The sequence below is a fragment of the Vipera berus genome (genome assembly GCF_964194415.1).
Source record: "Vipera berus genome assembly, chromosome: Z".
NCBI lineage: Eukaryota > Metazoa > Chordata > Lepidosauria > Squamata > Viperidae > Vipera > Vipera berus.
Window position 1 is genome coordinate 3,682,471 of NC_138205.1, and position 27,765 is coordinate 3,710,235.

Here is a 27,765-nt window from a genome sequence, read left to right on the forward strand (position 1 = left end):
TTGATACTGTGAGGAAGCAAATGCTTCATTTTTACTTCATAGGTGACTGGATGAAGCCATTTCCAAGCTTTGCACCATACATTAAATGCACTAGACGTATATTAAATGTCTAAATAATTAAAAAGAGGGACTTTAATCCATTTTGTGGAAACTTCACTAAGGTTTGGCCTTACATGCAGCCTAAAGCTCAACAGGTGCAGCGTTTCTAGATATGACACTGCTTTCGAAAGCTCCATTTCTTAACATTATATAACCACAAATTGGCACTTCGGAAAACTCTGGGTTGACTCCAACTCCCATTTCCGACCGGCCAGTGATTGATGGGTTTAGGGCAGGGGTAGGCAACCTTGGCTCTTTTATGACTTGTGGACTTCAACTCCCAGAATTCCTGAGGAATTCTGGGAGTTGAAGTCCACAAGTCATAAAAGAGTCAAGGTTAGGGCAGGGGTAGGCAACCTCGGCTCTTTTATGACTCATGGACTTCAACTCCCAGAATTCCTGAGCCAGCCAAGCTGGCTCAGGAATTCTGGGAATTGAAGTCCATGAGTCATAAAAGAGCCGAGGTTGCCTACCCCTGGTTTAGGGGTATGTTTAAGAGCTGTCAAACTCTATGGTGTTTTTTTGCCCACGGAAGTTACTCTGGCAGACTACTCTATGGTTCCGGGACGGCGAAGAGAAGACTGAAAGGAAGTGGAAACAACAGTACAGATATAGTGCTCCCGGTAAATACAGTCCTTCTAGACAGCTTACCTCTATGGTCGATCCTCTTTATGGGAAATTCCGAGTGAGATAATCATAGATTCTCCATGAAGACATAGAGCGGATGTTTTCCTGTCTGTATTTGGAGAGGAGGAAGGAGAGGGAAGAGGTCAATACAAGACCGGAAATGATGATGTTGTGGCGCCTCGTGTTTGTCACATGGCATAGCAAAAAAAAAACACGATAAGCGTGTCGGTTGGAAAAAAAAAAGGGCTGCCGCGAAAGCTGTGCTCGGATTGGATCGTTGCTGGCCAATCCGTAGGCGCCCAGTGAAACATTCTTACAGAGGGCGGAGCTTGTGGCGGCAGTAGGTACATGCGCAGGGACGGGGGGAGGGGGGGTTAAGTGTGCGGGGGACTACCGCACCCATCATCCTCGGGTGGGCTGTGAGCGATGGGCATTGTAGTCTGTGAAGATCCGGGGTGGGGTGGGGGGAGTGGAGTGGAGTGTTGGGGCTCACATTGGAAGTTACCCAACCCTGGTTATCATATCATATTACATTACTATTATATTATTACATTATATTATTGTATTGTAGTGTATTGTATTTGTGTATTGTATTTATTATATAAGGGACGCGGTGGCTCAGTGGGTTAGGACGCTGAGCTTGTCGATCAGAAGGTCGGCAGTTTGGCAGGTCGAATCCCGAGTGCCGCATAACAGAGTGAGCGCCTGTTACTCGTCCCAGCTTCTGCCACCCTAGCAGTTCGAAAGCACGTAAAAATGCAAGTAGAAAAATAGGGACCACTCCGGAGGGAAGGTAACAGCGTTCCGTGCGCTTTTGGCGTCCAGTCATGCTGGCCACGTGACCACGGAGACGTCCTCGGACAAGCGCTGGCTCTTCGGCTTTGAAACGGAGATGAGCACGGGCCCCTAGAGTTGGAAATGACTAGCACGCATGTGCGGGGGAACCTTTACCTTTTATTTATTATATATTATCATTACATAATCTACAGGTAGTCCTCGACTTACAACTAAAATTGAGCCCAAGATTTGTGTTTGTTAAGCAGGGGTCTCCAAACCTGGCCCTTTGATGGCTTGTGGACTTCAACTCCCAGAGTTCCTCAGCCAGGGAATTCTAAGAGTTGAAGTCCACAAGCCATCAAAGGGCCAGGTATGGAGACCCTGTTGTTAAGTCAGACATTTGTTAAGTGAGTTTTCCCCTGTTTTACCGCTCAGTTGTTAAGGCAATCACTGCGGTTGTTGAGCAAGTCACACGGTTGTTAAGTGAATCTGGCCTCCCCCGCTGACTTTGCTTGTCGGAAGGTCGCAAAAGGGGATCATATGATCCCGGGACAGTGCAACCATCATAAATATGAGTCAGTTGCCAAGCGTCTGAATTTTGATCTTGTGGCCTGCAGTGGTCGTAAGAGTGAAAAACAATCACAAGTCATTTTTTTCACTGCTGTTGTAACTTTGAATAGTCACTTAACAAAGAGTTGTAAGTCGAGAACTAACTTATATGTAAGGGTGTAGGTCTATCCAAGAGTAGGCAACCGTGGCTCTTTTATGACTCATGGGACTTCAACTCCCAGAATTCCTGAGCCAGCATGAGGGAACTATGGCCCCTTCATGAATCGTGGACTTCAACTCCCAGAATTCTTGAGCCAGCATGGCTCAGCTAACCTCTCCCTTTCCCCTCAGCGTGGCTGGCTCAGGAATTCTGGGAGTTGAAGTTCACAAGTCATAAAAGAGCCAAGGTTGCCTACCCCTGGTCTGTACATATGTTGTATATAGTATGTTTTAAATGTGTGTTATTGTAGGTGCACACTTTGAGAGGAAGCAACTAAGTTTGATTTTTAACGTGTGCTGTTGTGCCCACAGGAAAAAAATGACATTAAAGGTTATCTAAATCTAAATCTAATCTGTACTGTACTAATCCTTTACTATACTACACTACACTACTCTACTCTACACAACACTAATCATATATTATGTTCATTGCACAGTCATCCAGATATTCAGACTGGATTTTGCACTTGTTGTATCATATGTTGTATAACATTTTAATTTTATATCACCGGATGTTGTCCTTACCATCCCAGGTTTCCCCATTCGGACATCCAAGGCGCCTTTGGAATAGGAGGAAGAGAGAACCTCTGAGGAACTAAGGTGAGGTGGTCCTATCCAGCTGGGGCCAACTACAACTCCTGTCATCCCCAGCCATAGGGGCATTGAGTGGGGGAGACTTTGGCGGGCAGGGGTTGGGGGTGTTAGGATAACCTTCCGAAGCAGCGTCCCAGCAAGGCTTCTGTGCTCGGCAGGATGGGCGAAGTGGAGATCTCGCCTCGGGCGTACGTCAAGATGTGCCTCCATGCAGCTCGGTATCCCCATGTGGGGGTGAATGGACTCCTCCTGGCTCACAAGCGCCGGCCCACAGCTGGGCCCCCCGAATGCCTCTACATCACAGACTGTGTCCCCCTTTTCCACAACAACCTGTCGCTCACCGTGATGCTGGAGGTAGCCCTCAACCAGGTGTGTCATTTCAACATGAATAGACTGGAAAATAAGAATGGAATGGAGTGGAGTGGAATGGAATGGAAAATACAGAATAGAATAGAATTTTGTTGTTAGCTGCGAAGTCGTGTCTGACCCCTCGCGACCCCATGGACAACGTTCCTCCAGGCCTTCCTGTCCTCTACCATCTTCTGGAGTCCCTTTAAGTTCATGCCTACTGCTTCGGTGACTCCATCCAGCCATCTCGTTCTCTGTCGTCCCCTTCTTCTCTTGCCCTCCACCTTTCCCAGCATTAGGCTCTTCTCCAGTGAGTCCTTCCTTCTCATTAGGTGGCCAAAGGATTTGAGTTTCCACTTCAGGATCTGGCCTTCTAAAGAGCAGTCAGGGTGGATCTCCTCTAGGACTGACCGGTTTGATCGCCTTGCAGTCCAAGGGACTCGCAGGAGTCTTCTCCAGCACCAGAGTTCAAAGGCCTCAATTCTTTGGCGCTCAGCCTTTCTTATGGTCCAACTTTCACTGCCATGCATTGCAAAGAATAGAATAGAATAGAATAGAATAATAGAATAGAATAGAATAGAATAGAATAGAATAGAATAGAATAGAATAGAATAGAATAGAATAGAATAGAATAATAGAATAGAATAGAATAGAATAGAATAGAATAGAAGAATAATAGAATAGAATAGAATAGAATAGAATAGAATAGAATAGAATAGAATAATAGAATAGAATAGAATAGAATAATAGAATAGAATAGAATAGAATAGAATAGAATAATAGAATAGAATAGAATAGAATAGAATAATAGAATAGAATAGAATAGAATAGAATAATAGAATAGAATAGAATAGAATAGAATAGAATAGAATAGAATAATAGAATAATAGATTAGAATAGAATAGAATAGAATAGAATAGAAGAATAGAATAGAATAGAATAGAATAGAATAGAATAGAATAGAATAGAATAGAATAGAATAAGGAATAGAATAGAATAGAATAGAATAGAATAGAATAGAATAGAATAGAATAGAATTGAATAGAATAGAAAAGAATAGAATAGAATAGAATAGAATAATAGAATAGAATAGAATAGAATAGAATAGAATAGAATAGAATAATAGAATAGAATAGAATAGAATAGAATAATAGAATAGAATAGAATAGAATAGAATAGAATAGAATAGAATAGAATAGAATAGAATAGGAGACTTATGACTGTTTTTCACACTTAACAATCATTGCAGCTTCCCCACAGTCATGTGAACAAAATTCAGATGCTTGGCAAGTGACTCCTATTTATGATGGCTATTTATCACTTAGCCCTGGGATTAAGGGATCCCCTTTTGCGACCTCCTGACAAACCAGAGTCAAGCCAGAGTCACTTCACAACCGTGTTACAAACTTAACAACTGCAGGGATTCACAGAACAACTGTGGCAAGGAAGGGCCGTAAAACGTGGCAAAATTCACTTAAACTCTTAGCAACAGAAGTTTTGGGCTCAAGTTCCGTATCGCATATCAAGGATTACTTTTTATTCAGCAGCCAAAGCAAAGTCCGAATTCGTACACGGGGCGAAGAGAAGTTTGTTTTTTTTAAATTCAAGAAACCTTGGCTTAACGGGATGGGTACATCTGGCCAATTATTTACAGGACCACAAGTCTCACAATTATCTCTTTTGCAGTTTGCAAACTGTCAGGACTGTGGTTTTTTTTTTTTAACCTGGGCCACTTTTAAGACGGCAGACATCAACTCCCAGAATTCCCCAGCCCGTTTTGCCCCGTGTTACGACTTTCTTTCCTTGCCATCCTTGTTAAGAGAATCAGTGCAGTTCTTAAGTTAGTAATGTAGTTGTTCTGGATTCCCCACTGACTTTGCTGGTCGTAAGATCGCAGAAGGGGATTGCATGACCCCGGGACAAGGCAACCGTCATAAATATGGCCAAGTACAGATTTGGATGGGAGAAAACAGGCTTCGACTCAACCCGGCCAAGACTGAGTGGCTGTACATACCGTCATCTCGTTTAGTCCAAGAGGTTCCATCTCTGACTATAGGAGGAGAGATGTTACCTCCCATTGATAGAGCACGCAATCTGGGCGTCCTCCTAGATTCACGACTCAGTTTTGAAGATCATATTGGAGTCGTGGCTAGGGGGGCATTTGCAAAGATTCGCCTTATATACCAATTGCGCCCCTTTTTGGACCGAGATGCCCTACGTACAGTCACCCACGCACTCGTTACCTCCCGTATAGATTACTGTAATGCTCTCTACATGGGGCTGCCCTTGAAGACCACCCGGAGGCTTCAGCTGGTGCAGAATGCAGCTGCACGGGTTGTGATGGGAGCACCCCGATACTCCCATATCACACCCCTCCTGCGTGAGCTGCATTGGCTATCAGTTGCCCTCCGGGTGAGATTTAAGGTGCTGGTACTTACCTTTAAAGCCCTACATGGCTTAGGTCCGGGATACTTGCAGGACCATCTGCTGCCGGGAACAAATTCCCATCGTCCAGTACGCTCACACAGAGAAGGCCTCCTCAGGGTACCGTCAGCTAGGCAATGTCGGTTGGCGACCCCCAGGGGGAGGGCCTTCTCTGTGGGAGCGCCAGCCCTATGGAATCAGCTCCCCCCTGAGCTTCGGATGGCCCAAAACCTCCAATCCTTTCGCCACGGCCTCAAAACACTCCTGTTCCACCAGGCTGACCTGGACTGACAGGCATTTTAATTAATTTATATTTAGAATTTTTAATTTATTTTTTAATTCTTTAATTTTAATTTATTGCACAGATGATTTCAATTTTATTTTTATCTTGATTTCTGTACTTATTATATGTTTTGTTGTTAGCCGCCCTGAGTCCTTCGGGAGATAGCGGGATATAAATCCCATCAATAAATAAATAATAAATAAAATAAGTGCCTTGAGCTTTCATCGCGTGAGCACACGGGAATGGTGCAATGGTCGTATGTGTGAGAAACGGTCGTAAGCCACTTGTTTCCTGTGCCATCGTAACTACGAACGGTCGCTAAATGAATGTAAGTTGAGCAAGTTAAACATGAGTCATGACTCTTACGATACCACGTCAAGGACTACTTGTATGGCTGGATTACCTTTGTCACTTTTTTTGATAGGGTAACTTTCTTAGTAGATGACGGGAATGCAGTAGATGTAATATATCAGGGCTCTTCCAACTTGGTCCTTTTAGGACTTGTGGACTTCAACTCCCAGAATTCCTCAGCCAGCATGCCTGGCTGAGGAATCCTGGGAGTTGAAGTCCACAAGTCATCAAAGGGCCAAGTTTGAAGACCCCGGTAATATATCTTGACTTCAGCAAAGTGAAAACATAACCTGCCATGTGCTAAATTAATACATGAATTAAAGGTGGGCTGGGTGACAGGACAATTAAATGGGAAACTGAAGTGCTGGCTGGGGAACTCTGGGAGTTGTTGTTCACCCATCTTAAGGCATGCTGGCTGAGGAATTCTGGGAGTTGAAGTCCACAAGTCATCAAAGGGCCAAGTTTGAAGACCCCAGTAATATATCTTGACTTCAGCAAAGTGAAAACATAAGCTGCCACGAGCTAAATTAATAAGTGAATTAAAGGTGGGCTGGGTGCCTGGACAATTAAATGGGAAACTGAAGTGCTGGCTGGGGAACTCTGGGAGTTGTAGTTCACCCATCTTAAAGCATGCTGGCTGAGGAATTCTGGGAGCGGGAGTCCACCCCTCTTAACGTGGGCAAGGTTGAAAAACGCTATCCTAACCCTCCTCCTGAATCCAACAGGTTGCCAACCCGGGCATTTATGCTTTTTGCAGGTGGATTCCTGGAGCGCCGAATCCAATTTGTTCCTTGCTGGCTATTACCAGGCAAACCCTGGGATGGATGACAAAAGGTGAGTTTGAAGAAGGAGGAAGAACGTTGGCGAAGGGATAGATCTCTTTCCTTCCCAAAGTTTCTCTGACTCCTTCCCTTCTTTCCCCCCCCCCGCTCCCCCCACCACCACCACTGCAGCCCTACCACCCTGGCACAAAGGACTGCAGCGCGGATTGCTGAACTGTGTGACGAGGCGGTGCTGATCATGGTGAGGCGCTGCCTGGATCGGGAAGGTCTGGATGGGCCGATCTTAGGGACACCGATAGAAGACAATATTTGCACGAATGAAGGGAAACATACGTGTGCCAGGGTAACGTAGCGGGATCCAAGATATAGTCCTCCAGGCACCACATAAATAGCACGCCAGGAACGGCCCCGTGCACACATTCTGGGGATAAGAGAGAGGGAAATGGCCTGAGGACGTGCTCCAGCATAAGTCGGAAAGCTTGGAAGATTAAGCCTCTGGTCCCCATGACCGGCTCCGATTGGACACCGCAGAATATTTATAGCTCAGGGTTGAACTGTCGAGTCCTTGGCGCTCTCTCTGAGCTGGGTGGTTTCCTTGCAGACGTTTGACGACCCAACTAGGGAACATCATCAGTACTAGGAGGAAAGGGAAGGGAAGGGAAGGGAAGGGAAGGAAGGAAGGAAAGGAAGGAAGGAAGGAAGGAAGGAAGGAAGGAAGGAAGGAAGGAAGGAAGGAAGGAAGGAAGGAAGGAAGGACTGTGGGGTCCTTGGCGCTCTCTCTGAGCTGGGCGGTTTCCTTGCAGATGTTTCATGACCCAACTAGGGAATATCATCAGTGCTAGAAGGGAAGGGAAGGGAAGGGAAGGGAAGGGAAGGGAAGGAAGGAAGGAAGGAAGGAAGGAAGGAAGGAAGGAAGGAAGGAAGGAAGGAAGGAAGGAAGGAAGGAAGGACTGACTGTGGGGTCCTTGGCACTCTCTCTGAGCTGGGCGGTTTCCTTGCAGACGTTTGATGACCCAACTAGGGAACATCATCAGTGCTAGGAGGAGTCAGGCTTGCAAGGAGAAGGAAGAGGAGGTGGGAGGAGGAGGAGGAGGAGGAGGGCTGTGGGGTCCTTGATGCTCTCTGAGCTTGGCTGTTTTCTTGCAGATTTTTCATGACCCAATGAGGTGATATCATTAGGGCTAGGAGTGCGAGGAGGAGGAGGAGGAAAGGGAAAAGGGCTTTGGGTTTTCTGGTGGTCTCTCTGAGCTGGGGGGTTTCCTTGCAGACGTTTCATGACCCAACTAGGGAACATCATCAGTGCTAGAAGGGAGGGGGGTTGTGAAGAGGAGGAAGAGGAGGTGAAGGAAGAAGAGGAGGAGGAGGAGCTGAGGGGTCCTGGTGCTCTCTGAGCTTGGCAGTTTCCTTGCAGACATCTTACGACCCAGCTAGGGAACGTCATCAGTTACTAGAAGGAAGTGGGGTTTGTGGAGAGGAGGAGGAGGAGGAGGGTTGGGGGGGCCCTTGGTGCTCTCTGAGTTTGGTAGTTTCCTTGCAGATGTTTCATGACCCAACTGGGTCATGTCATCAGTGCTAGAAGGGAGTGGGGTTTATGGAGAGGAGGAGGAGGAGAACTGTGGGGTCCTTGGTGCTCTCTGAGCTGGGTGGTTTCCTTGCAGACTTTTCATGACCCAACTAGGGAACATCATCAGTGCTAGAGGTTTACTCAAACCCCCCTCCCTTCTAGCACCGACGATGTTCCCTAGTTGAGTCATGAAACTTCTGCAACGAAACCACCCAACTCAGCGATCCCCAAGGACCCACAGCCCAGCCTTGAGCTGCAAACATCCTCTTCTCTGCTCATGCTGTCTCCTGCCACGGGATTGCTCTAGAGCAGGGGTCTCCAAACTTGGCCCTATTATGACTTGTGGACTTCAGCTCCCAGAATTCCTCAGCCAGCGTGCCTGGCTGAGGAATTCTGGGAGTTGAAGTCCACAAGTCACAAAAAGGCCCAGTTTGAAGATCCCTGCTCTAGAGTAAAGAGAGGCCTTGATTTGCTTTTTCCTCCCTTAATTCCTTCCCCAGTTGGATAACCGCAAGTTCACGATAAACCCTCGGCTTCCTCCCCTCACCGTCTTGGAGCAGAGAGATCGCCAGTGGCTTCCTAAAGACAAGAACCTGTGAGTTGCAGCTACCGATGGCTTACACAACCCTTACTTACAAGTAATCTTGCAGTAGTATTCACACTCTCTCTCTCTCTCTCACACACACACACACAAAAGATCCTCATACGGTTTCCTTGAAGCCACATTAATAGAGAGTGCAAACGAGGAGGAAGAAACGACAAGGGTAAAACATTAAAAGGCTTGAGATAAAGAGGGGAATAAAACGATCGCTAAAACCTGTCGATGCCAAACGCCGTTCGTGGGGAAAATAATGTCTTTTGTTTCCATATCGTTTCACACACTCCTCGACTTACGACCGCAGGGGAGCCCAACATTTCTGTCGCTTGGCGAGAGGGCTGTTAAAGTGGGCTTTGTCCCGTTTCACGACCTGCCTTCTCACGGCTTCCCCCATTGACTTCACTTGCTCAGGAGGTCGCAAAAGGGGAATCACATGATACACACACACACATACACACACACACACACACACACACAAACACGGGACGCTGCGACTGTCATAAATATGAGTCAGTTGCCCAAGGAGACGAGTTTGGATCACGTGACCGTGGGGCATGCTGCAATAGTTGTGCGAAAAAGAGTCATAAGACTTTTTTTTTTTTGCAGTCACTAAGCAAATGCTTGTAAATTGAGGACTGTCTGGATTGGCATTCCGTGCCCAAGGATTATTCAGGGGTATTGTGCTTTATCCAGCCTTACAGATTCACCTCTCATCTTAGAAGAGAAGGGTGAGGGGTGACATGATAGCAGTGTTCCAGTATCTCAGGGGCTGCCCCAAAGAAGAGGGAGTCAGGCTATTCTCCAAAGCCCCTGAAGGCAGGACAAGAAGCAACGGATGGAAACTAGTCAAGGAGAGAAGCAACCTAGAACTAAGGAGAAACTTCCTGACAGTGAGAACAATTAACCAGTGGAACAACCTGCCTCCAGAAGCTGTGAATGCTCTAACACTGGAAGTTTGTAAGAAGAGACTGGACAGCCATGTGTCTGAAATGGTATAGGGTTTCCTGCCTGAGCAGGGGGTTGGACTAGATGACCTCCAATGTCCCTTCCAACTACTTCTTCTTCTTCTTCTTCTTCTTCTTCTTCTTCTTCTTCTTCTTCTTCTTCTTCTTCTTCTTCTTATTATTATTATTATTATTATTATTATTATTATTATTATTATTATTATTATTTCGTGTCTCCACAGTTTATAAGCCCTTGGGGTCTCCATAGGCTTCCAATGATTGTGTATTACGAACCAAGCCCTTAAGATGGGTAACAAACATCCTTTGCAGGCAAGTCCCATGTCAGCTCAGCCAACTCTGGTTTAGAATAGGATAGAATAACAGAATTGGACCCTGGAGGTCTTCTAGCCCGAACCCCTGCTCTGTCAGGAAACCCTATACTAGGGGTCTTCAAACCTGGCCCTTTTATGACCTGTGAACTTCAACTCCCAGAATTCCTCAGCCAGCGTGAGGGAACTATGGCCCTTTGATGACTTGTGGACTTCAACTCCCAGAATTCCTCAGCCAGCGTGCCTGCCTAAGGAATTCTGGGAGTTGAAGTCCACAAGTCATAAAAGGGCCAGGTGTGAAGACCCCTCTGCCCTATATACCATTTCAGACAAATGGTTGTCCAAGCTCTACTTAAAAACTTGCAGTGTTGGAGCATTCACAACTCCTGGTGGCAAGTCGTTCCACCAGTTAATTGTTCTCACTGTCAGGAAAATTCTCCTTAGTTCTGGGTGGCTTCTCTCCTTGACTGGTTTCCATCCGTTGGCTCTTCTTCTTTCAGGTGCGTTGGAGAAGAGGTGGAAACCCCCGCCCCTCTTTTTTGTGGCAGCCCCTCAAATATTGCAAAAGGCCATCATGTCACCCCTGGCCTTATTATTTTTATTGGGTGTTATTACAGATTGTGATACTAAAGAAATTAACTTGATGTTGAATTTGATAACAGCTGCGAGGTTATTGGTAGGGCAATATTGGAAGAAGGACTGCCTGCCTACTATAGAGGAATGGAAGCTTAAAAGTGCCAAATTTAGCAGAAATGGCTAAGATTTCTGCTTACTTGAAGGATCATTCACAAGAAAGATACATTTCGGTTTGGAGAAGATGGATAGATTATATTCAGAAAAAATATGGGACCAAAAAGTTCCATTTAGCTTATGAGTAAATTTTAGATTGTTATAATTTAAATTTCTTTTATAAGTTGGATATTTTTAGAGTGTTTGTAATTATGTTATAGGCGAGTTAAAGTGTATTATGTATTTGGCTATTTACATAGTTGATTAATGTTAGTTAGATTATGATTATTATATATTTGTAACCCTGTAATCAGCTTTGGGAAATGGGGGAGGGGGGTTTAGGGGTGGGTTGGGGATGGGATAATATTGTAACTTTTATAAAACTTTTCAATAAACAAAAAGGGCCAAGTTTGAAGACCCCGGTAATATACCTTCCCTTCATTAAACTAGACATACCCAATTCCAGGAACCCTTCTTTGCTTCATAAAGAGTGTTAAAAGTCAGTTACGACTTAACCAAGAGGCAATGTATCAGAACGAGGGAATTACCCCTGCTCCACCCGTTAACATTCAAGTCTCCTTTTTCAGAAATATAGAACAGAGTTGAAAGGGACCCTGGAGGTCCTCTAGCCTAACCCCCTCCCGCCCCTCCCCCCCCGTGCTCAAGCAGGAAATCCTATCCCCGTTCAGGACAAATCGCTCTTCGATCTCTTCTTGACCGCTTTTTGATGTTTTCAGGGTCATGTGGTCCGACTGGGAAGCCTCTCGCCACATCTGCAAGTCCCTCCTGGAGGCCAAAGTGTACTCCCGATTGGTCGACTTCGATAGCCACCTGGATGACATCAGACAAGACTGGACCAATCAGCAGCTGAACACGGAAATCGCCCAGTTGGTATCGGTAGCCAATGGCAGCGCTTGAAGGAGCAGCCGGGCCGGTTTGCAAGGATCTTAATTAAACCTGGTTCCCTCCAGCTTCATTGGGAGCATCCGGGATGTCGGATCAGCCCAGATAGAAGCCAGGGGGTCATGTGATCAAGGCCCCACCCCTTTTTAACGGCAGGGCGGCCATCTTGACTGTGTTATCTCCTCCCGCCCAACAATGAGACACCTCTCTTGAAGAAGAAAAAGGATGAATTTGCTTCAAAATTTGTGTTTTTTAAATTTATTCCATCTTTGCAAAAGCAACGCCAACAAAATTGTTTTTTTTTTAAAAAGGAGGGATTTTACCCCCTCACCGTTTTATTCAGGTAGTCCTCAAACTTACGACCACAAATTGTGCCCAACGTTTCGGTCGCTAAGCGAGATGTTGGTTAAAATGAGTTTTTGCCCCGTTTTACGACCTTTCTTGAATCACTGTATCTGGGAGGTTAGTAACCCGCTTGTTAAGTGAATTCCCCCTTGGCTCTGCTTGTCAGAAGGTTGCAAAAGGGGGTCCCAGCGACCGTCGTTAAGTATGAACCATCTGAATTTTGAGCGCGTGACCGCTGGGAGGCTGCAGCGGTCGTTAAGTCTTTTAAGTCACTTTTTTTTCCAGTCCCGTTAACTGAGCAGTCGCTAAACAAACTCTCGTAAATCAAGGACTACCTGGAACGTCAGAAGATTTTATTTCATCGGCGCAGTTTAAGGTTTTATATTTATAAAACGCGTCGGATTCCAGAGAGGGAAGCCCAACTGCCATTCTTCGCTTAGGACCCGAATTAAACGTTTCCTCTCGCCACTCGTTTTAAAGATCTGTTTATTTAAAGAGAATCAAGTGGATCAGGGAAGGCAAAAAGGGTCCGGAAAGTGACCTGATGGCTGGCTGAACCGTTTAGTAGATCATCCCTTTGTTTTCATCTCGGGGCTTCTTAATCTTGTCGAAATTCTTCAGGATGCTGTCATAGGTCACAGCCTAGGAAGAGAGAGGACAGAATAAGAGTAACAGTAGAATAGAGAATAGAACAGAATAAGAATAGAGTAGATAATAGAATAGAATTAGAATTACAATAGAACCACAGAAAATATGGAATGGAATAGAATAGAATAAAATAGAATAGAATAGAATAGAATAATAGAAAAGAAATAAGGAATAGAATAGAATTAGAATTACAATAGAACAACAGAAAAGATGGAATGGAATAAAATAGAATAAAGTAAGAATAGAGAACAGAAAGAATGGATTGGAATAGAATTACAACAGAACAAAATATGGAATAGAATAGAATAAAATAGAATAAAATTAGAATAGAGAACAGAAAGAATGGAATGGAATAGAATAGAATAGAAATAAGGAATAGAATAAAATTAGAATTACAATAGAACAACAGAAAAGATGGAATGGAATAAAATAGAATAAAATAAGAATAGAGAACAGAAAGAATGGAATGGAATAGAATTACAACAGAGCAAAATATGGAATAGAATAGAATAAAATAGAATAAAATTAGAATAGAGAACAGAAAGAATGGAATAGAATAGAATAGAATAGGAAATACGGAACGGAATAGAACAGAACAGAAAATATGGAATGCAACGTGGCAATTTTAAAAGGTGTGGACTTCAGATTACTTTTCTCCCGTATCCACCATAACAGAATAACGGAGTTGGAAGGGACCTTGGAGGTCATCTAGTCCAGGGCTTTTCAACCTTTTCACCCACTGTACCACTTTTAGGATATGGCAACACCCGAGTGTACCCCCAGTCGCCTAGCTCCAGCCGTCTCTCGCTCAGGCTTGTGCGGTGCTGCCACCGGTTCAGCTCATTCCCCTCCCCCGCTACCACTTTTCTAGGAGGGTCGCGTACCACCCGCCAGGTGCCAATGTACCACAGGTGGTACCCGTACCACTGGTTGAAAAGCCCTGTTCTAGTCCAGTCCCCTACCCAAGCAGGAGAAGCTATACCATCTCAGACAAATGGCTGTCCAATCTCTTCTTGAAAACCTCCAATGTAAATAAATAAATAAATAAATAATAATAATAATAATAATAATAATAATAATAATAATGATGATGATGTTGGAAGGGACCTTGGAGGTCATCTAGTCCAACCCCCTGCTAAGGTGTTGGAACACCTACAACTTCTAGTGGCAAGCTGTTCCATTGATTAATTGTTCTCACAGCCAGGAAGTTTCTCCTTAATTCCAGGTTGCTTTTCTCCTTGATCAGTTTCCATCCGTTGCTTCTTCTCCTGCCTTCACGGGGGGGGGGGGGGGGGGTGTTTGGAGAACAGGTTGACCCCCACCCCCTCTTCGTTGTGGCAAACCCTCAAATACTGGAGGACTGCTATCATGGCACTCACCTTTCCCTTTTCGCAGATTAGACAATTCATAGTGCTGTAAGCTAAACTACGAATCAAAAACTGGATCTGTAATCAATCTGGTCAGTGGGGGGATGTATGATCCCAGCAATACTTGGGAGTTGGGGAACAGGTTATGGTTCCCCTCTTACGGGGTGTGTGGGGGTGAGAGTGAGATATTTTCGAGATGCCCAGGCACCTTAAAAAAATACAGGTAAGTCCTCGACTTACGACCACAAGGGAGCCCAACATTTCTGAGGCTAAGCGAGACAGTTACGTGAATTTTGCCCCATTTTTACAACCTATCTTGCCGCCGTCGCTAAACGAATCCCTGCAGGTGATAAGTTAGTAACACGGTCGTTAAGCGAATCTGGCTACCCCCATTGACTTTGCTTGTCAGAAGGTCGCAAAAGGGGATCACGCGACCTCGGGATGCTGCAACCGTCACAAATGTGAGTCAGTTGACAAGCGTCCGAATTTTGATCACGTGACTCTGGGCATGCTGCAGGGGTCTTCAAACTTGGCCCTTGGATGACTTGTGGACTTCAACTCCCAGAATTCCTCAGCCAGCGTGAGGGAATGGTGACCCTTTGATGACTTGTGGACTTCAACTCCCAGAATTCCTCAGCCAGCGTGAGGGAACTATGGCCCTTTGATGACTTGTGGACCTCCCAGAATTCCTCAGCCAGCGTGAGGGAACTATGACCCTTTGATGACTTGTGGACTTCAACTCCCAGAATTCCTCAGCCAGCGTGAGGGAACTATGGCCCTTTGATGACTTGTGGACCTCCCAGAATTCCTCAGCCAGCGTGAGGGAACTATGACCCTTTGATGACTTGTGGACTTCAACTCCCAGAATTCCTCAGCCAACAGCCCACAAGTCATCCAAGGGCCAAGTTCGAAGACCCCTGGCCATAAGTGTGAAAAACGGGTCTTTTTTTTTTCAGTGCCGTCGTGACTTTGGATGGTCACTAAACGAACAGGGACTAGAGTCATTAATAAGAAATAAATTAATTCATTAAAAAGAAAACAAGAACAAATTTAAAAAAAAAAACAAAGGGCAGACTTGAGGGACGACCGGGTCTTTTTCGGCCGTCGGTTGTCTCTCTAAATTTCTCCGAAGTTCCTCGGCCGACGGATCAAGGGGAGGGTTAAGAGAGGAACGCGTATCTCTCCGCACCATCCTTGGTGCTCCCAGTTGGCCAATTTTGGAGAGATTTCTGTGAAAGGTGGCAGTTTTGGAAAAAAAAATTGTGGAAATAAAACACGCCTTCGGCAACCCCTGTACAGAATTCTGCAGCTCTCGGGGGGGGGATATTGAGGTCATCGTTCAGTGTGTTGTTTTTTTGGGGGGGGAGGAAATAAAAAATGTTGGGTGAAACGGCCTCAGCATTGACGTCCCCACAAAGGACTCACGTAAATGTTTCTCAGTTCGTTGACCATGAATCGGATTTCGGCATATTCCGCTTCGTCGATCTCGTGGACCAGCTGGCGGTAGTCGCCCTGTAAGCGACGGGGAGAGAAGGAACAAACAGCGTTTCAGCCATGACACTGTTTCGAGTTTCGGCGACGGAAGGCAAAGCTCGAACGGGGAGGGAGGGAGACATACCACGTGGGGACTCTTAGCAGCTTTGGCCACGGCGTCGCCCCGTTCAGAATAATACCTAAGACGTGGACGAGAAAAGGGAATTTAAATCTCAGGGAATTAAGGGCACATTTTCACCGTGAGAGAAAGCCGGGTGACGTCAGTGGAGTCTCGGGCTCTAGTCTTCCCACAACCATAAAAGCTCCCTAGGTGGACTCTGGGCTGGTCCCTTCCTGTCAGCCCAGCCTACCTTGCAGGGCTGTTGTGGGGGTTAGAAACCAGGGGGTGGTGAGTTCTAGTCCCGCCTTCGCCATGAAAGCCAGCTAGGTGACTGGGCCAATCACCAGGAGACGGGGAGTTCTAGTCCTGCTTTAGGTATGAAAGCCAGCTGGGTGACTTTGGGCCAATCACCAGGAGACGGGGAGTTCTAGTCCTGCCTTAGCCAGGAAAGCCGGCTGGGTGACTTTGGTCCAATCACCAGGAGACGGTGAGTTCTAGTCCCGCCTTAGCCAGGAAAGCTGGCTGGATGACTTTGGTCCAATCATCAGGAGACGGTGAGTTCTAGTCCCGCCTTAGCCAGGAAAGCTGGCTGGGTGACTTTGGTCCAATCACCAGGAGACGGTGAGTTCTAGTCCCGCCTTAGCCAGGAAAGCTGGCTGGGTGACTTTGGTCCAATCACCAAGAGATGGTGAGTTCTAGTCCTGCCTTAGCCAGGAAAGCTGGCTGGGTGACTTTGGTCCAATCACCAGAAGACAGTGAGTTCTAGTCCTGCCTTAGCCAGGAAAGCCGGCTGGGTGACTTCGGGCCAATCACCAGGAGACGGTGAGTTCTAGTCCCGCCTTCGCAATGAAAGCCAGCTGGGTGACTTTGGGCCAATCACCAGGAGACAGAATTCTAGTCTAGACTCTAGAGCAGGGTTAGGCAACCTTGGCTCTTTTATGACTTGTGGACTTCAATACCCAGAATTCCTGAACCAGCAATGCTGACTCAGGAATTTTGGGAGTTGAAGTCCACACGACATAAAAGCCAAGTTGCCTATCCCTCCTCCAGAGGATGGTGTTTCCCATCCCTGCCAGGAAAACTTTTTAAATATTTTTTTTTAAAAAATCTGCATTTTTGCCAGTTGCAGAGCTGAAGACACGATTCGATCCGAGCTGCAGATTGAGGCCTCGGTGCCCTTGGGATTTCTGATGCAAGAATTCATCGCTCCACCGGTCTCTCTTGTTGGGCCAGATCTGATTGTTCCATAATCTGACCGATCTCTGGGACGTGTCTCCCGTTTTATCGCCGCTGGATCTCAGGGCAAGGAGATTAGTGCAGTGGAAGAAGGCGGTTTCCTTTGGAGTGACTTGCAATTTAGGACTAAAGCAAGGTCCAAGGTTGAACTATTAAAACGATTAAAATAAGATTTGCACGCCTGAAAGTTCAGCTCACCAGCAGCAAACAGTTCTGTTCTTTTAAATCGTGGCAGAGAGATTTAAGGTGATTATTTTTTCCTTTTTTTTAGCCTAGTCCAGGGGTAGGGAACCTCGGCTCTTTTATCAGTCGCAGACTTCAACTCCCAGAATTCTTCAGCCAGCATGGCTCAGCTTGGAAACCTCTCCCTTTGCCCTCAGCGTCTGAATGACTTACTTGGAGATGTGTGTTTGAAATCCTTCCAGCTTCGTCCGAACTGAGGTCAACAATTCATATACTTTTTCCTAGAACAGAGAGAGAGAGAGAAAGAGAGGGAAGGGGAGAGGGAGGGAGGGAGGGGAGAGAGAGAAAGGAAAAATAATAATTTAATTGTAATTATAAGGTAAAGCAGTGTTTCTCAAACTCAGCAGCTTTAAGATGGGTGGATTTCAACTCCCAGAATTCCCTAGCTAACCTACTTTAAGATGGGTGGACTTCCAACTCCCAGAATTCCTCAGCCAGCATGCTTTAAGATGGGTGGACTTCAACTCCCAGAATTCCTCAGCCAGCATGCTTTACGATGGCTGGACTTCAAGTCCCAGAATTCCTCAGCCAGCATGCTTTACGATGGCTGGACTTCAACTCCCAGAATTCCTCAGCCAGCATGCTTTAAGATGGGTGGACTTCAACTCCCAGAATTCCTCAGCCACCATGCTTTAAGATGGGTGGACTTCAGCTCCCAGAATTCTCTAGCTAACCTGCTTAAAGATGGATGGACCAACTCCCAGAATTCCTCAGCCAGTATGCTTTCATAGGGGTGGACCTCAGCATGGCTGGCTGGGGAATTCTGGGAGTTGAAGTCCCACCCATCTTAAAGCTGCTGAGCTTGAGAAATACTGATGTAATGGTGGAAGGCAGTTTCTGAAAATTATCTGAATATTTTCAAAGAAAAAAGAACTGGGGGGTTGGGGGAACAAGGGCAACTCACCTGCACCGCAACCCCAAAATTGTTCCCGTCTTCAATCCGCGGAACGAGAAGCTGCAGCCAGAGAGAAATCTGGGGAAAAAAGAGACCAGATCCCAGCTCAGTGTCTTTCCTGTAAACCTGCAAAGACAACCAGCCGGGATCCCGTGCAGTTGCTCACCACGTTCAGTTTTTCTTTGGCGCCCTGGATCTCGGGTTTGACCCGGTTCAGCAGAGCCGTGATCTTGTCGTTGTGGCAAACCGGACCACACGGTGGAGCTGGGAAAGGAGGAGAGCCACTTCAGAGACCAGGATTGGGTTTTTTGTTTGCAAAGGCCGCTGGGAAAAATATGGCTGCCCTTACACCCGATGTGGAAAACGGAAGAGGAAAATATACTACTTCCCCGATGGAAAGGTTAGAAGAGTTTTGTTGCGTTCCGTTATCAGCTAGTCCTCGACTTAGAACATAGACTAACGGAGTTGGAAGGGACCCTGGAGGTCTTCTAGTCCAGCCCCAGCTCAAGCAGGAAACCCTACGCCATTTCAGACAAACAGTTAAAAAACCTCCAGTGATCGAGCAAGAAAGAAAAACTAGGAAGCTGGAGGCTAAAACATGTGAAGGACGGAACATGGTAACAGAATAACAGGGTTGGAAGGGACCTTGGAGGTCTTCTAGTCCAACCCACTGCTCAGGCAGGAGTCCCTAGATCAGGGGTCTTCAAACTTGGCCCTTTGATGACTTGTGGACTTGCAAGTCCCAGAATTCCTCAGCTGGCGTGCCTGGCTGAGGAATTCTGGGAGTTGAAGTCCACAAGTTGGGGTCTTCAAACTTGGCCCTTTGATGACTTGTGGACTTCAACTCCCAGAATTCCTCAGCTAGGCACGCTGGCTGAGGAATTCTGGGAGTTGAAGTCCACAAGTCATCAAAGGGTCATAATTCCCTCATGCTGGCTGAGGAATTCTGGGAGTTGAAGTCCACAAGTCATTAAAGGGTCATAATTCCCTCACGCTGGCTGAGGCATTCTGGGAGTTGAAGTCCACAAGTCACCAAAGGGCCAAGTTTGAAGACCCCTGCCCTAGACAAGGCAACGAATGTTGTAAAATGGGGCAAAACTGACTTTTTAAACACCAAAAAAAAGAGGCTCAATTTTGTTCCTCAGGTCACTAAATGAACAGTTTTAAGTTCAGGCCGCCCTGTAAACTTGCTCAGACTGGCACCTAGCTAATAAAACTGGGATTTGTGGTCAGAAATACTACTACTACTACTACTACTACTAAAAAAAAGAAGAGATTCAGCTTAGGAACTTTGCACAGGCAGATCTTGTTAATCAAGGAGGTGTTTTTTCTTTTTAAATAATGGTGCAACGCTAAATTGCCTTCACACCCTCCGCCAGAGGCCTCTTCCCGCCTCACTAAACCCAGTTCAACTCAGCTGCTCACCCAGGAAGCTGGTCTGCTCAGCTCCCGTCTTGATCCCGTCTTCTCATGGGATTGTGTTAGTTAAAAAAATAAATAAAAAAAAATTAAAACGTCTAGAGCAGGGGTCTTCAAACTTGGCCCTTTTATGACTTGTGGACTTCAACTCCCAGAATTCCTGAGCCAGCGTGCCTGGCTGAGGAATTCTGGGAGTTGAAGTCCACAAGTCATAAAAGGGCCAGGTTTGAGGACCCCTGGTCTAGAGCAGCAGTTTTTCAAGCTTGGCCCCTTTAAGACGGCTGGACTTCAACTCCCAGAATTCCGCAGCCAGCTGGGAGCTGAAGTCCATCCATCTTAAAGGGGCCCAGCTTGAAAAACACTCTTCCAGAAGACCCGCCCCTTTTTAATACACATCAAAAAGGGACAGAGCTTCAGTCGTGAGCCCCATCGTAACTTTTTTGACCTTGTCAAGGGCTTCCGCGCGAGGCTCGGCTTGGGAATACCGTGGATTCTCTGACTTTCCCTATAAAGGCCTCTCAACTCCTCTGTACCTTTTTCTTCGTCCTCCGACGCCTTCTTAGAACTCTTCTCTTCTTTTTTGTCCTCCTTCTCTTCTTTCTGCAGGGAGGGAGGGAAGGAAGGATGGATGGAGGGAGGGAGAGAAGGGAGGAAGGGTGGGAGAGAGAAAGAAAGGAAGGCAGGGAGAGAGGGAGGGAAGATTAGAGGGAGGGAGGAAAGGGAGGAGGAAAAGGAGAGAGGAAGGAAGAAAGGAAGGAAGGAAGGAAGGAAGAGGGGGAGGGAGGGAAGGAGGAGGAAGGGAGGGAGGGAAGGAAGGAGGGAAGGAAGGAGGGAGGGAGGGAAGGAAGGAGGGAGAAAAGGGAGGAGGAAAAGGAGGGAGAAAAGGAAGGAAGGAAGGAAGGAAGGAAGGAAGGGAGGGAGGAGGAAGGGAGGGAGGGAGGGAGGGAAGGAAAGAGGGAGAAAAGGGAGGAGGAAAAGGAGGGAGAAAGGGAAGGAAGGAAGGAAGGAAGGAAGGAAGGAAGGAAGGAAGGAAAGGAGGAGGAAGGGAGGGAAGGAAGGAGGGAGGGAGGGAGGGAAGAATAGAGGGAGGGAGAAAAGGGAGGAGGAAATGGAGGGAGAAAGGGAAGGAAGGAAGGAAGGAAGAGGGGGAGGGAGGGAGGGAAGGAAAGGAGGAGGAAGGAAGAACGGAGGGAGGGAAGGAGGGAGAAGGAAGGAGGGAGGGAGGGAAAGAAAGAAGGAAAGAAGAAGGAAAGAGGAGGGAGGGAGAGAGGAAGGAAGGAGATGAGGAGGGAGAAAGGGTGACATGATGAAAATGAGATTTTGCACATTAAAAGGGGACCTTCCATTTAGCAACCCAAAACTGGGCCTGACTATGCTCGTTAAGTGGAGGACGACCTGTGGAAATCAATTACGGGCCTGCCAGAGCTTTCGAGATTTAAAACGCCTTTCGTCACGCTCAAAAGAACTGCCAGGGCAAAAACAGGGTGTGGGAGAAGTAGGGCACCCCACAGCCGTTTCCCAACAGGGCAGGGTAGATTATAAAAAATAATAATAATCATAATAATCAAAAAATCCCAAGCGTTACTTAACCATTAAGTCGGTGCCAAGAAATTCCCTTTATCCCTCTGGGCAGAGGAGAAGGTAGAAATTAAATCGGGCTGGAATCGTTAACAGGATCAACTTCTTTTCTTCGACTGGTTGAATTCCAGTTTGGAAAAAGAAGGGAGTTTTTTGCCCTTTGCAAGCTTGACTGGGTCTCTTGGGGAACCAGGGGGGGAGGGGGGGAGGGGGGGAAGGGAAGGAGCAATCAATCTTCCCTGAAGGGATCTCCAGAGCGGATCAGGGATAAGAATCAGTTCAGGGACACAAAAGATCCAGAACTTTTAGAGTCAACAGACTTTTCTGGGATGAGAATCTGTCCTCCAGGTCTGGATTTTGCCACTTTAAGAGGGGTGGACTCCAACCCCCTGAATTCCCCAGCAAGCTATGAATTCTGGGAGTTGAAGTCCACCCCTCTCAAAGTGCCCAGAAAATAGAATAGAATAGAATAGAATAGAATAGTAAAATATAGAATAGAATAGAATAGAATAGAATAGAATAGAATAGAATAGAATAGAATAGAATAGAATAGAATAGAATAGAATAGAATAGAATAGAATAGAATAGAATAAAAATAAGGAATAGAATAGAATAGAATAGAATAGAATAGAATAGAATAGAATAGAATAGAATAGAATAGAATAGAATAAAAATAAGGAATAGAATAGAATAGAATAGAATAGAATAGAATAGAATAGAATAGAGATTACAGAATATAGAATAGAAGAGAATAGAATAATAAAATAAGGAATAGAATAGAATAGAATAGAATAGAATAGAATAGAATAGAATAGAATAGAATAGAATAGAATAGAATAAAAATAAGGAATAGAATAGAATAGAATAGAATAGAATAGAATAGAATAGAATAGAATAGAATAGAATAGAATAGAATAGAATAAAAATAAGGAATAGAATAGAATAGAATAGAATAGAATAGAATAGAATAGAATAGGAGTAAATATGGAATAGAATAGAATAGAATAGAATAGAATAGAATAGAATAGAATAGAATAGAATAGAATAGGAGATTACAGAATATAGAATAGAAGAGAATAGAATAAAAATAAGGAATAGAATAGAATAGAATAGAATAGAATAGAATAGAATAGAATAGAATAGAATAGAATAGAATAGAATAGAATAGAATAGAATAGAATAGAATAGGAGTAAATATGGAATAGAATAGAATAGAATAATAGAAGAGAAGAGAATAAAAATAAGGAATAGAATAGAATAGAATAGAATAATAAAATGCAGAATAGAATAGAAAAAATATAGAATAGAATAGAATAGGAGCTGGAAGGGACCTTAGAGGTCATCTAGTCCAACCCTCTGCTCAGGCAGGAAACCCAAGACCATTTCATACAAATGGTTGACCAGTCTCTTCTGCTCTAAGACCTCTCTGCATGGTAATCAGGTTGCCAAAATAGGATTTTCAGACCCTGCAAAGGATTTTTGCCAATTTACCAGCCAAACAAACCAGGATTACGAATAACTACCGTAACCCACATCCGCTTTGCAAGCCATTCAAGTCAATGGATTATTTGCATGTGGTCCAGAGAGAGGATCGGGCAAAGAGCAGCCACGATTTCATGCGCCAAAAAAGTCCACCTGAAAGTTACAACCTTCAACGCAATAATTGTGGGTTCCGCTTACCTCCTTCTGTTTGCGACGTTCCTCGTCCTTCTTGGGATCCGGCACGGGAATATCTAACTCAGCCCGGAGCGAAATGAGATCCGCCACGTTCAACTCAGGGGCCTAGAAAGAGACAGCGGAGATATTTTGCTCCCTGCTTGACGAGCTCAATCCCTTAATCTGAGATTGGGTGGCAGATGGGATTCGAACTCGGGGCCCGCTTGGTTTTTCCTTCCCCTCAGAATCTTTCAGGAAGAAGACAATCAAGGAAGGTAGGAAAACTCAACTCGACAGGTGTAATACAGGCAGCCCTCAAACTTACCACCGCAATTGGGTGCAGAACGTCCGTCGCTAAACAACGCAGTTGCTAAGTGAGCTACATCCAATTTTATGACCTTTTTTTTTTTCCTGCTGTTGTTAAGCAAGCGTTAAGCCCAGTTGTTAAGCGAATTCAGCTTCCCCCACTGACTTTGTCTGAAGCTGGTTGGGAAGGTGACGCCGCCACACAACACCACAACTGTCACAAGTTGCCAAGCGCCCAAATTTTGATCATGTGACCCTAGAAATGCTGCAACGGACTGGCTGTAACTTACTTTTTTTAGCATCACTGTAATTTGGAATGGCTACTATAGGAATAGTCGTAACTTGGGCATTGTCTATACCAGGGGTCTTCAAACTTGGCCCTTTTATGACTTGTGGACTTCAACTCCCAGAATTCCTCAGTCAGCCATTTTGATGAAACTGCGGGCTTGGATCCAGACCAGGGGTCTTCAAACTTGGCACCTTTAATGAGTTGTGGACTTCAACTCCCAGAATTCCTCAGTCAGCCATTTTGATGAAACTGCGGGCTTGGATCCAGACCAGGGCTCTTCAAACTTGGCCCTTTTATGACTTGTGGACTTCAACTCCCATATTTCCTCAGCCTGGCTGAGGAATTCTGGGAGTTGAAGTCCACAAGCCCATCCACAATAGATGTTGGAATTTAACCTTGAAAATTGGGAATTATTAGCCCGTTCATCCTCCAAAGCTAATAATTGCCATTTAATCTATTTTTAGGCCAATCCTACCAAACAGATGAAATCTATCAATTATTTTAGCGACTGAATCAAGAGATTTCCCAAAACAGTAACTGATTTTTTTTTTAAAAAAATATTTTGTTACCATTATTTGTTTCTTTTCTTGTTGGTGCTTGAGAAATTTTAATTTAATATTGCCCTTTTATCGCACAGGCCGTATGAATGACAGACCTAATGGAAATAGTCCATTTCATTTAGTGACTGTTCAAAGTTACAACAACACTGACAAAAGCTGAGTTAGGACCGTTTTTTTCACACTTAACGGCCGTTGCCGCATCTCCAGTGGTCGCGTGATCCAAACTCAGCCGCTTGGCAACGAACTCATACTTATGTCTCCTGTGGTCCCCTTTGGATTCACTTAACAACCGGGTTTACTAACTGAAAAATTGCAGTGATTCACTTAACAACCGTGGCAAGGAAGGTGGGTAAAATTTAGATTTTAGATTTTATTAGATTTATATACTGCCCTTTCCCGAAGGACGGGCAGTTTACAGGGCATTTTAAAATCACATCAATATAAAATACAAAGTTAAAAGAGAATTAAAAGATTAAATTATCCCTGAAAATAAAACCCGAGTTAAAATTCTCAGTCTGGGTCAGAGAGCTCAAATGGGGCAAAACTCACTTAACAAATGTTTCACTTAGCGACAGAAATTTTGGGGTCATTGGTGGCCATAACTTGAGGACTAGCTGCATGGCTCGGTTGCAGATTTTGAGGTTTTTCGGGGGGGGGGGGTTTGCAGACAATTGTGTCTTCAATCCTTTCCCCGCCCCGATAATTCACGATTCTTTTTAATCTTTTTAATTTTCATTGCTACGTCTGCCAGAAGGCCAGCCTCACCTTCAGAAAATTACTGAGCTCCACAACTTTCTCGGGAAATCTTCTGGAAACAAGTTCTTCAGCCTCAGGAAGAAAGGAAAGGTTAAAAGTTTTGAGTGGATTCCAAACAGCCAAAGGAAAAGAAGAAAAAAAAGGAAAAAGGAGGAAAAAAAAGAACCAGGGGTCCATTTTGGGGATGCGCCGAACGTGGTCTTGTTACCCATGACATGAAATTGAAAAACATTTTACCTCAAGTGGAAATGAAAACATTTTACATTCAACGAAATAAAAAAAAAACACCAACGTTTTACATTCAAGGAAATAAAAAATCATTTTACATTCAACGAAATTAAAAACATTTTACATTCAGTGACATAAGAAACATTTTACATTCAACAAAATCAAAAATGTTTTACAATTTTAATGTTTTATGGGACTAAAAGGTTTGGTGCCAATAACCCACATCTGCAACCACCTTTACATATTAATATGGCTGGTTGATCGCACAGTCAGCCATATATAGAAAATATATTATTTTTATTGTTGTTGTTACATTATTGTTGTTTCTTTGCTATTTTATTTATTTTATTATATTTATATACCGCCCTTTCCCGAAGGACTCAGGGCGGTTTACAGGGTGATTAAAACGAAAAATACAAAAGTTAAAAACAATTTAAAAAATTATATCAATTTAATATTGTTTTGTTGCTGTTTATTGTTAGTTTGTTGCATCATCATCATCATCATCATCATCATTATTATTATTATTATTATTATTATTATTATTATTATTTTGATTTCTGGCCCTTTCATCTGATCTTCTTATTTCTGTTTTATTTCTGTGTGTTCTTTCTTTTTTTATATAAAGTTTTATTATTTTTTAGACAATTCAATAGTAATCATTTAACAAAACATGTTGTCTGAGTTTCTCGTTCGCTAATACAAATTAAATTCTAAATCCCTAAATCTTTTCTCTAACCGTGGATAAAATGGGTCCGAAGTTTGAAAATATTCTGTTTCTTCTTTTTCTTTCAACCTTAAAAAGTAAAGTCAGTCCATTTCCACCGTCTTATTATTGCTGCTATTATTTGTCGTTTCGTTGCTGTATTATTATTGTTGTTATTGATTTCTGGTCTTTTATTTCTGCATTTCCTTATTTCTGTACGTTCTCTACATTTGCTGGGATGTGGGGGGGGGGGCGTCATTAGAGGAAGCCACGAAGCGGAAGGCAGAGGAATTGAAGAGCGACTATGCACCCCACAAGTGGACTCAGCACGGCACAGATTTTCTCAGGCTGTATGTGTTGTGCGTGTGTGTATGTTTGTGTGTCTGTGTGGGTGTGGAGAGGAGGAAAACCGTAACCCCCCCCCAATTTCTCACCTGGACGCAAAGGTGCTCCTTGAAGGACTTCACCTGGTGAAGAGAAAGAGAAACAAGGATGGGGAAAGAAAGCGAAAACTTTCTGGCGCAGAAGAGGACCCCGGGCGCCTGGCCAGGCGCTGGGACACCCGATCTCCCCCTACACCTGTTGGACGTCTCGCTCAGCCGGCTGTTTTGACAGGGGACGGGATGGGGTGCCAAGATAGCCCCTCCCTGCCTGCTTCTGAACTGGGGACCTTGATCTGATTCACACACACACACACACACACACACAGGTCCAAGCCTACTCCCCTCCTCCATTTCAGGCCCGGGGCTCCACAGCAATCCAACTGGGGAAGCTTTCTCCCTACTGACCCTAATGCAAACACCTCGCCTACCCCCAAAACAGCCCGGGGCCTGAACTCTGATCTGGGGTTCCTGTTCCGGTTTCTTTGCCCCTTCTCTCCGCCCCCCCTTCTCCATTTTAGCAAGTCCCCTCCCTGGCTGCTTGAAACAATTCAACAGGTGAAGCTTTCTCTCCTCAAACAGGTCCTGACCCCCCCCTCCCCCAGATCCTGCTCTGATTTCTTTGCCCAATCCAAGCTCCCCCTTCTCCATTTTAGCAGGGGCCCTTGCCTGGCTGCTGGGAGCAATCCAACAGGTGAAGCTTTCTCTTCCCCCCCAAACACCCCCCCCCAAAAAAAGAGCCATGCTGGGCGGTTCCCGTTGGTACAAAAAGGCCCTTTAGACCCGCTCAGTCACCCTCCAGGCTGAAGTCAAACAGGTGAAGCTTTCTCTTCCCCTAAACATCCCCCAAAAGATCCGTGCTGGACTGTTCCCATTGGAAGGAAAGCCCCTTCAAACCGCTCAGCCACCCTCCAGGCGGGAGTCCAACAGGGGAAGCAGCAACCCCTCCCCCGCTTACCTGCGCCTCGCACTCGGGGGAGATCTCCAGGGTGGCCATCGGAAGTGGGGGAGCAGCGGGGTTTGGAGGGGTTTTTTTTGCACGTCTGAACGGCTGACCCGAGTCTGGGTTTGTGTGTGCAAAGGCGGCGGACCCGGGAAGCGGCTGGCACAAGCTCGGCGCGAAGCGAAAACGAAAGAGAAGCGGGAGGAGAGGGGAAAAAAAACAAAACCGGGCAGGGCTTCCCGGCGCAGGGAGGCGGGGCCGGGGCCGGGTGGATCGTCAGGTCGACATCCAACCGGTGCAGCCGGCCAGCCTCCCCTGCTGCAAATGCACCGGCGGCTTTGTGTGCAGCGCTGTTTTGCAGGCTCCCCAATTGGCAGCAACGGGGCGAGGCGGCCAGGCGGGGCGATTCCCGGTCCTGCACACACGCAGGCGCTCACAACCGCCTTGCGAGGTAGGCCGGGCGCTGTCCACGGCCCCTGCCCACCCGCGGGGCTTT

At 45.5% G+C, this 27,765-nt stretch overlaps 2 protein-coding genes across 5 annotated transcripts; one reads left to right on the plus strand and one right to left on the minus strand.

The window, feature by feature from the left end:
* The first annotated feature begins 981 nt into the window (after nucleotides 1-981).
* Nucleotides 982-12,933, plus strand: LOC308677954 (ER membrane protein complex subunit 9-like). Of its 4 annotated transcripts, none has more exons than XM_081344678.1 (7): nucleotides 982-1,070; nucleotides 2,805-2,871; nucleotides 3,024-3,234; nucleotides 7,029-7,105; nucleotides 7,225-7,294; nucleotides 9,118-9,212; nucleotides 11,955-12,933. In XM_081344678.1, the coding sequence occupies exons 3-7, from the start codon at nucleotides 3,025-3,027 to the stop codon at nucleotides 12,133-12,135; spliced, it is 633 nt and encodes a 210-aa protein (XP_081200804.1). In that variant the 5' UTR covers nucleotides 982-1,070; nucleotides 2,805-2,871; nucleotide 3,024; the 3' UTR covers nucleotides 12,136-12,933. The 4 variants fall into 4 exon arrangements, with proteins under 4 accessions (XP_081200804.1, XP_081200806.1, XP_081200807.1 ...); XM_081344680.1 differs by having other exon boundaries at nucleotides 1,051-1,066; XM_081344681.1 differs by lacking the exon at nucleotides 982-1,070 and adding an exon at nucleotides 1,113-1,145.
* On the minus strand, nucleotides 12,155-27,598 carry LOC308677951 (proteasome activator complex subunit 1-like). The gene is made up of 11 exons (XM_081344675.1): nucleotides 27,285-27,598; nucleotides 26,381-26,413; nucleotides 25,022-25,084; nucleotides 23,126-23,227; nucleotides 20,401-20,467; nucleotides 18,615-18,712; nucleotides 18,458-18,526; nucleotides 17,707-17,774; nucleotides 16,099-16,153; nucleotides 15,906-15,992; nucleotides 12,155-13,107 (listed from the first exon to the last, which is right to left on the minus strand). Exons 1-11 carry the CDS (start codon nucleotides 27,321-27,323, stop codon nucleotides 13,027-13,029), a joined length of 762 nt encoding a protein of 253 aa, XP_081200801.1. The 5' UTR covers nucleotides 27,324-27,598; the 3' UTR covers nucleotides 12,155-13,026.
* Nucleotides 27,599-27,765: the final 167 nt, after the last annotated feature.